The sequence below is a fragment of the Artibeus jamaicensis genome, unplaced genomic scaffold, assembly GCF_021234435.1.
Source record: "Artibeus jamaicensis isolate MK-2021 breed Jamaican fruit bat unplaced genomic scaffold, CSHL_Jam_final contig_1128, whole genome shotgun sequence".
Lineage (NCBI taxonomy): Eukaryota > Metazoa > Chordata > Mammalia > Chiroptera > Phyllostomidae > Artibeus > Artibeus jamaicensis.
Window position 1 is genome coordinate 651,811 of NW_026521220.1, and position 9,238 is coordinate 661,048.

At 55.6% G+C, this 9,238-nt stretch overlaps 1 protein-coding gene across 3 annotated transcripts in view; it reads left to right on the forward strand.

The window, feature by feature from the left end:
- Positions 1 to 9,238, forward strand: part of SPECC1L (sperm antigen with calponin homology and coiled-coil domains 1 like) — a 109,776-nt gene extending 100,538 nt beyond the window's left edge. For 2 of the 3 annotated variants that reach the window (XM_037158727.2, XM_053664494.1), the window contains exons 14-16: positions 3,874 to 3,990; positions 4,877 to 4,936; positions 6,512 to 9,238. In XM_037158727.2, coding sequence (XP_037014622.2) covers positions 3,874 to 3,990; positions 4,877 to 4,936; positions 6,512 to 6,601 — 267 coding nt within the window. In that variant the 3' untranslated portion in view covers positions 6,602 to 9,238. The remainder of the gene's footprint in view (positions 1 to 3,873; positions 3,991 to 4,876; positions 4,937 to 6,511) is intronic. The other variant, XM_053664497.1, reaches the window with a different exon arrangement.

The window sequence follows — 9,238 nt, forward strand, 5'->3', positions numbered from 1 at the left end:
TGTAAAAAGTCTGCGAAAGTTGTAAAACTATTCCATATCACTTAGGTGGTTTTTAAAAAGCTTTATAAGTGTTCTTCCCATAATAATTTGCCATTGCTCACCATGATGAATGGCAACCCAGATGTTAATTTAAGACACTTTTCAAGTCTTCTTGTCCTCTCAGCAGCACTAATGCTATTGACCATTTTAACTCTCTCTGCCTTTGACTTCTGGCTTTTCTCCCACCTGTCTGGCTGCTCTGTGTGTCCTACTGGAGGCTGCTTCCCCTCTGCACAGTTTTTATGTGAGCAGGTTCCAAGAGCCTTGGTCCGAGGCCTCAGTCCTGCTCCTCGCCCACTCCAGACACCACAGAGGTTGCTCCGTAGATCTACATGACAGCCCCAGGGCGCGGCGGAGGCTTACCAGTTACGTTAGTACAGCGAGTGCCAGCAGAGATGCAACCCTGTGGCCAAGAGCAGGGCCTTCAGTGCGGGAAGAGCGGCCTGGGGACCTTGTCAGGGATTGTGTTGCCTCTTGTCCAAGAACGGGATTGGTGCCATCTCTACAAAGTGTCTTTCTATCTTCTCTGCAACAAGGAAACAACAAAACCATAAGAACCCTCACATGTGCAAATCACCTTACAGTTAGTTTCATAGTGATAACACCTCACCATCTTACCTGGGCTGCCCTGGTGGGCAGGTAAAGCAATCATGAATTGCAGGGACCAGGAAGTGACAGGCAAAGCGAACTACCTGTGCCCTGCGCAGAAAGCAGCAAGGGAGGGTGTAGCCCCAGACCTCACTCACGCAGCCTTTTCGTGGAATCCAGGCAGGGAGCAGAGGAGTGAGGAGGGGAGATGGCAAGAGGCCGAATCTAGAGGCAGCCAGTAAGCACGTCTGTCCCCTGGCCTCCATCACCAAGGAAGCCCAGCTAGGGCCCTGGGGTCACCGCTCTGTCACTGCTCTGCCCTGGAAGTCGGGAGCCCACTCATGGGCCTCGCCGGGCTCTGGTCCCGGCTGTGGGGTGAGTGGTCTTCAACGAGTGGGAAGGAGCTGGCTCCTGTGGGAACATCTGTTCCTCTAGCTGTTTAATAGTTCTGTGCCTCTCACACAGACATTTTTATTTCTGCAAACCCATCATTATACTAATGGATTGTGACGGCTATGGGATTGAGGGCTCCAGAGAGGCCAGGGGGCTCCCCTATATTCACTGTACTTTTCAGCCCCAGACAACCAGATTTATTGCTTGTGCACTTCCATATTATGTCTGTGTAATTTTGTAGTAGTTCATTTTTTTCAGCCTTAAACGTTAAAAACAAGTAAATAGACGGGGAGCAGAGGGAGCAGGCCTGCTCTCTCAGACTGAGGGCTTTTCCCCACTTCCATGGAACACCTCGGGTTCAGGCCTGGCCCGTCCCCCAGGGTTCTCTGGACCAGGTTAGGGGTGGAGCGGTGAGGGGAGCGCTCTGAGACCCTCCTTGGGTTTTGTGCCTGTTGGGTGGGATGCCCCGCCTGGCTTCTATCCAGCCTCCCCTCGTGTAAGGAAGATGGTTACTCTGGCCAGCCAGCCTGAATTTGGGCCTGAGTTGTTTTGATTTGGAAGTCTGGTTGTCAGATACTTAAAAGTTAACTCCCCCCACCCTGGAACTCAAGAAGCCATTGTTTCCGCTTTCTTTAAATTGCTGTGGCATGTTTTCTAAATGAGGTTGCCGCTCTGACTAAAGATTCCAGGTTTGGGGCTGGGTTTGTCTTGAGGAAGCAGGGGAAGGCCAGGGTTCCCACAGCTGGGGAGCTGGGGTGCAGCGGTTTCCTCTCGTGCAGGAGCCTCAGCAGCCGTGAGGCATGGTGACACTAGGCACGTAGGCGACTCTGCCAGAGACGCCTGCCTTTCAGGGAGCCGGAGAAGGGGCCACAGCAGCAGGAAGTGGGGGTTTGTTTTCCTCCAGAAGTGAACGTGACCTCCGGGGGCAGGGGTTGGGAGTCCTCAGCAGCACATGCTGCCGTGGCCCTTGCACAGAACTGGGACCTATCAGTAAGAAGCTCTTTGCCGTCCATGTGATAAGCCTAGTATCCTTGGCTTTTTCATTAGGGGCCTTAGTGATGGGGACTGGGAAAGCGCAGTCTTGGGACTTAGACTTGAGTTTGAATGGTCACCCAGATCAGCCATATGATTTGGGCCTCTCTGGGCCCCCGGTCCCTTAAACGCTCCTGGGTATTGTGAGAACTCAGTGACTTACTGTCTATAGGATGTTTGGGATAAGGGTTCCCATCCCTGTCCACCTGCTGTCAGCCTAGCACCTTGGACAGGTCACTTCCTTCGTGGTCCTGGTTTCCTAGATGGAGCTGACACCCCTGGATGGCTGCTTCCAGGGTGTCGGATCAGATGAAAGGTGCGTGGTGGGCAGTTACTGGCAGTACCTGTCAGCGTTGGTCGCCGCCCCGTCCCGGGAGGTGCTGGCTGCTGTTGCTGTCATTGCAGAGGCCCGTGGAGGGTGGCCAGGCCATCAGGACTGTGGGGGGTGGGCCGTGTCTGCAAGGCCAGGAAGCCTGAGCACCAACCACAGCACTGAGCAGGGGGTCTTACCAGGACCCTTTGTTTGGTGTCACTGGGCAGCTGGCAGGTGTACCACTGTCAGGTGGCACATTGGCTGCACGCTCACTGCAACTTTTCCCCATGGTGCTTGGCAGGTTCGCAGCCCTTTGTGCTGTGATCTGGTAACTCCTCAGAGCAGTTGGTGAACAGTGCCTCCCGACCAGGTCTGTGGTTACAAGAGGAATGACCTCTGAAATAATTGCCCATGGAGCTGCCGCTCTTCAGAAGGCCTGTGTTTGAGTGAAAGACCCCAGAGGGCAGCATTCCAGGTGCTCACGGTTAGGGGCCAGTCATGAGATAACAGAACTTGTGAAAAGTTGCCCATGAAGGGCTGTCACCGGGCCTAGTTCCCATCCTCCCCTCCTGCCCCTCATCCGTGAGCCGCAGGTCCCCCACTCTGTGTCAGCCCTGAGAAGGGGTCAGGGATGGCAGACTGGGCAAACCTGCATGTTGCTGCAGATGGGAACAGCACTGTGCTGTTCTGTCATCGCTGGGTCCTGGGAGGAGTAGGAACCGGGCCCCAGGAGCAGGCCCCTGCCTTCAGTAATACAGCGTGGTCTTTCCCAGTCAGCTGGGAAGTGAACTCCTACTGCAGCTGAAGGTGGCATGAAGTCAACAGTGAGACGAAAACAGGAAGGGTGTGGGAAGTGCTCTCTTGCTCATTTTTGTAGCATTTTTGTAAAGTGTGAGAATTTCCAGAATTTCATTGTGTAGTTTTATCCTCAAAACAATTTTTGCGAATAAGGATAAAGGCGACCTCCTAGCAAACTGCATTACCATATAATAAAATGTTCTGAATGGTAGGTTACTTTGTTACTAGCAGATAATTTAACTGGAATGTGGAGTAAGGTGCCTCTTACATGTCGAGGTGGCTCTCAGGGAAGCACGCAGCCACCGTGTTACTCAGCTCCTCATGTTTCCTAATGCAAAGTGGCAGCTGCTGATGGCTTCAGAATACAGAGCCCCCCAAATATCTGTAAATATTTGCCTGGAGTCCCTAGCAGGGGAGGTCAGGCTAAACTGGAACTTTTCTTAGACCCTCTATTCCCCAGTGCTCCGTGAGGGACACATGCAGAACTGCAGGACATGTGCCCAAGGTTCTTCGGGTGACGGGGCCGGTCGCTGACAGCAGGTGGGTCTCCAGACCCGGCCCCCAGCACACTGGGCTTGCCCCAGAGGCTTGCCCTGAGCAGGACTTGACATCCTGTGGCATCTCAGACCCCTCCACCCTCCTCAGCAGTCTGGGAAGATCACAGTGTATGTTGCTTATGTGTTTTTCGTTTGTTTTTCATTTTCCTTCAGAATATTGACATTACAAACTTCAGCAGCAGCTGGAACGACGGGCTGGCCTTCTGTGCGCTTCTGCACACGTACCTCCCAGCCCACATTCCGTACCAGGAACTGAACAGCCAAGACAAGGTGAGGCGGGCTGCAAGCAGCCCAGCTCCTGGCACCCTCCCCACGGAGGGGGGTGGGGCAGGAGGCATGGAGGCAGCACCTTCTGTCGATGGGGCCACACCATTGGCATCTGACACGCCACAGTACTGGCTTACGGTGGCCCCGTTCTGGCTTGCTCTTATTCTGGGTCTAGGTTACTTGTGCTGAGCCAGCCAGTCCCTGACCCACCTTGTGTGGGACATTTGCCTAGTCCGGAATTCCGCAGGTAATGACACCCCTAGCAGGGGCCATCAGTCCTTGTGGTGGCAACAGTAACGATCGGGTTCACCAAGAAGTGGCCAAGGACGGCTGATCAAGGCAGTGCCAACCACAGCAGGGCAGTCTCCCACCGCCTCTGCATGCAGGCCCGGCTGTACTAAGACGTCCCACTTAGGGAGCTGCTTGGGGACAGGGTCAGGGAACAGCCCCTGCCCAGATCGACCCTGGGAGAGGGCCCGGGCTCAAGCTCTTCTCCTGTCTCCTGTGCACCCCAGCATCAGCCCCTCGTGCCCTTCACACAGCCCTTGGAGGCTCCCACAGTGAGGAAGCTCTTTTAACGGGTGTTTCTTATTTCATGTGAGCTTTTGGGGTTCACGTGGCTATGGGCTGATGTGTTGGAAACGACCCTTTTCTGTAGTGAAGAAGGAATGAGGGTTTGGGGACCGTTCCACAACTGGTCAAGTGGAGCCGGCAGGGCCCTGCGGAGGGGTGGCAAGCACAGTGCTGGGAGTTCTGAGAGCGCTCCTGCAGTTCGCTCTCGTCTGCCAGGAGGCGGTGGGCATCCGTCTTTCCCCGGCATCATATGTAGTCCGGGTCACCTTGCTCCTGGCCTTGTGTGTCTACCCCAGTCACACGGTTTCTTTTACAGCGAAGGAACTTCACCTTGGCCTTCCAGGCGGCTGAGAGTGTCGGCATCAAATCCACACTGGTGAGTCCCTATCTCCCCTGAGGGGTCCCTGCCAGGCCCTTCTTTCCATTAGGACGTGCTCGCCTTTTGCTCAGGGAGGTGCCAGGGTGCTGTGGCAGCCGATGAGGAAGAGCTGGTGCAGGCTCGGGCAGGGTTCCACCCTGCCCATGGGCACTTTATGCCTCACAGGAAGTGCCCCACGTTGGGAGGGCGGCCTTCATTCCAGCCCCAGTGACCTCGAGCCAGGCTTCTTTCGTCACCTTCCTCCATCACTGAGTCCTTGGTCAGAAGAGTGCTAGCAAGTGTATGAATGTCACCATCAAAGGCACATTCCAACAGTCTGTCTTAATTTGCCAAACCAGAGGGAGCGGGCGAGTGCCAAGTCCTGGAAGGTGGCTTTAAAAGCTGAACAAGTGGCTTCTGCACTTCACAAGAGTCATGGGAAACTGCCACTCCCAGAGCGAGAAGTGGGCTGTAGAAAACACGTGTGTCTCAGGGTCTTGTTGAAGCCTCTGCTCGGCAGCTTCAGCCCTTGTGCCAGATGCGCTTCCGTCGGGCTTTTCCCCGTCACGGGGTCCGACTTGCTGGGAGGAGGTGCTGCCCCCAGGTGCAGAGCTGATCCCCCTGCACCCGGAACCGCCATGAGATGAGCTGTGCGCCGAGGTGCCATCTGCAGGGTCATCAGGGCGCAGCTCGGGGGCTTCCACAGAGTGAAGAACCCGTGGGTCCGGGTCAGGGACCCCAAGCTTTCCCTCAGGTGCCATCTCCCCAGCTCTAGGGCCCCATCGCCCGACTTGAGGAAGTATTCACACCGCAGGTGTGCTCATGCAGCGCTCCGTAAACACGGCTTCTGGAGTCACAGAGGTCTCCATCGGGGTATTTTACATTCTTACATGTGAAGTTCTAATACATAAAAAGTGGGAGGTTCTCCACCCTAAAAAACATTTAGGCAAGACTCTCAGATTGAGCAAACATGGTGTTCTTCTGTACTCGCCCAGGGAACCTTCAGAGCTGTGCTGTTCTTGCCCGTGGGCCCCCTTGGGGGGTTACAGGCAGTCTTCGGGAAACCTCGGGTCAGGCACCAGCGTCTGGGGTTGCCCATGTTCATGTGCCCACATTGGGTAGCAGCTCACAGCTCACGGGTGTTCTGCAGAGGACAGTTAGAGAACAGTCCCTTTGGTAGTCTGAGACCACCGCCATCGGGAAGGGCATCAGAATGCTGAGTCCTGGAGCCCCACACAGGCCTTCCCAGAACGGTAACTGGGTGGGAAGGTCCCTCTGAAGCAACCACGGGGAGAGTTTGAGAAGAGAGGCAGGCAGGGGAGGGGTTCCAGGAGGTGAAACCCTCCCAGCCTTGGGGAGCAGGGAGGTGACCCCGGCGAGGGACTTGAGCAGGGCTGGGCAGTTTAGCGATGACACGGACACCCAGGGAGCGGGTGTCTTGGCAGGCCCTTGGCATGTACAATGGGGCTTAGACCAAAAGTCTTCTGAGGCCCTGCCCGGCCCCACGAGCCCACACTGCTGTGGTGGGGAAGCCGTGGAGATGAGCCGAGAGGAGGCATGCAGTTCTAACCAGGCCTCTTCCTCCCCCACCAGGACATCAATGAGATGGTGCGAACGGAGCGGCCCGACTGGCAGAACGTGATGCTGTACGTGACGGCGATCTACAAGTACTTCGAGACCTGAGCGCGCCCAGAGGACCTCCCCAGTCACCAGGCGACACCACCAACAGTAGCTGTGCGCCCCGTAAAGCTTTCAGCAACTCTGTAGGCTGCCCCCAAGCGTGTGAGCCTTCAGCCCAGCACCTCCACATTGGGAGAACTTGGGTCTGTATGGCCCATGGCTCAACCAAGCACCTTCCACGCGACCTGTCCAGTCAGAGGTCAGAGTGGACTCAGCACCCTGCGGGCACGCTGATGTGCAGCTGGAGCTCCTCTTCTGAAGAGAACACTGACCTGTGTCAGTGCTGCGGGCTATTTAAAATGAGGCTCGTGTACAGCTGAACTTGGGGGAGGGGTTACATTAGTGGGCAGCTCACAGGGGCGTAGTGAAAGCTTAAGTAAGCCACAGCACTCCCGCCTACTTGCCAGGGCAGGTGCCACTGCCCTGCACACTGAGTAGGGAACCCGGTGCCCGGCAGAGGTTCCTGCCCCCCAGCACCAGGCAGTGGGCCTCAGCTCTGTACTCGGGCTTGGTTCGAAGGAGTGTGGCACCACAGCAGTGGGACAGCAACCCCTTCCATGTGGCAGGGCTGTTACAGTCGACGCAGTTTAGATGTTTTCAGACCAAGCTCGCAGGTGACGACTCACAGTCGGGGTTCTCCGCTGCCACCGCCCCAGTCACGGGGCTGCGCCTGTGTGGATGGGAGACGGGCCAGGGGCCCCTCGCCGGTGCTCTGCCGACCTCCAGCCTTGACGGGTCTCGTAAATGCAGCTCTGGCTGTAGGGTTCTGGAAAAAAGACTTGATCATAAAGAATTCTCTAGTTTAAAAACTTTTTTTCCTCGAGCAATATCGAGGGACAATAGCTCCTGTTGTATTAGCACCACAGGTAAACTGCTTTAGTAAGCGTAGAGATAAAACCCAAACCTGGACACGAGCATGGCAAAAGCCGGGAATGGAGTTGGCGGTCGCAGGAGAAAAAACGAAACAACCCACAGGAACGCAGACGGTATAATTTAAAGTCACTCTGAGTTGCCCAGATACAACCCTCCCGGGCCAGAACTGAAGGAAGTGCCTTAACTCTCCTTGCAAGGGCAGCCGCCACAGCCCGGGGATGGAGCTGGTCCCCGGCCGTGCCGCCCCAGCCACCTTACAGGCGTCGGGCAGCCTCCCCACAGCCCCACCCACACAGTTGGAACCAGAGCCATGTCTGACAGGCGTTCTGTCGGACTGGCTCTCAGACTGGGCCTTGGCCCTCCTCGGAAATGGGGCCCAGGTCTCCTGTGCACCTAACATGGTAGCTTTTTGTTTCAATGATACCAAGTCCTGTTGCTTCCAGCACACAGCTGTGCTTAGCACCTGGAAAGGGACATGAGGAAGAGCTTCCACCGGGAGAAGCAGGCTCGCTGCTCCAGCCGCAGGTGCAAGGAGGGGATTTGCAGAAGGACGCTGGCCGGCGTGGGGTGAGGCCTCTTCATTCAAGGGTGATGTTCTAAGCCAGGAGTTCGACGCATCTGTAGCCTAAAAGAGGAGGTGGCCGTGATGAGACAGGCTGTGTGTGTGCCGCCTGCTGGCCACAGTCACCAGGTGGTTAGCGAAGGCCTTTCCACCCCATCCAGATGTCCCGACCTGGCTGCTCCAGCTGCTGCCTTGGCAGGGGGCTTTTTGTAAAATGCCTGCTTTTGGCTAAGGGAGGAGAGGTTGGTGAGCAGCGCCCAGCCCCTGAGCACACAGACAGACCTCAGTGGATACCTGTCCCCATCCTCCAGTCCTGGGTTCTGCTTCTATGTTTGCTCTGTAGGCAGGTGCTGTCCACTGAGGGGCTGTTCTGGTGAGAGCAACTGGTGTCTCTCCACAGCTGGTCCTTGGCGCCGCCCCCCCCGCCCCTTGCTCCCATTTGCCCTCACAGAGGCCTGTGCCCTAGTCTGGACCCAGGGTGTCTAATCTGCAGCCCTGGTTTTTGTTTGTTTATTTATTATGTTGGCGGGATGGGGAGTTGTCCTGAAAAGGGCAGCAGAGTATCATTATCGACTTAAAAATTTCTTTAAGCCGATAATGTTTCTTGGATCTGTAGTTCACACCTTTGTCCCTTCCCAGCCAGGTGAGCCAACCCTGGCTGCTCCTGCTGTCAGGGTCCCCAGTGTCTTCTGGAGGTGGGTGGCCACTGCTGATGGGCTGGCTTTGTCCAGCATGGTGCCCTGGGCCCTGTGACAGGGCAGAGGGTGGTCAAGGGGAGGGATTGGCCTGGGCTCAGCCTGTCTGGGGACCAGCCTGTCTCCCTGCCAACAGGCCATGTGATGGTACCTGGCTGAGCTGCCCACATCTGCATGTGGAGCACAGGTGGGAAGACTCCAGAAGTGTGACTCATTGCTTCTTCCAATAGGATCCTTGTAACACTTGGCTTTATCGGATGGTTCTAGATGGTCATATGTAACTGAAAATGATAACTCTTGAGGTGATTTTGAGGTGACATGAAGCTTCCAGAAAGTCACTTTTTCTCCCTTCAAGCATAAGCTTTACTGCAAAAGGGCCAGTTAACATTTCTATTTCTCTTGCCCACGGGCTTCTGCTGATGATACTTTTTAATTTTGTTCTATTAAATATTCTTGAATGTATTAAAATTGCCGAAACACATAAGGCTTGGGCTTTCCTAGTTCACAACC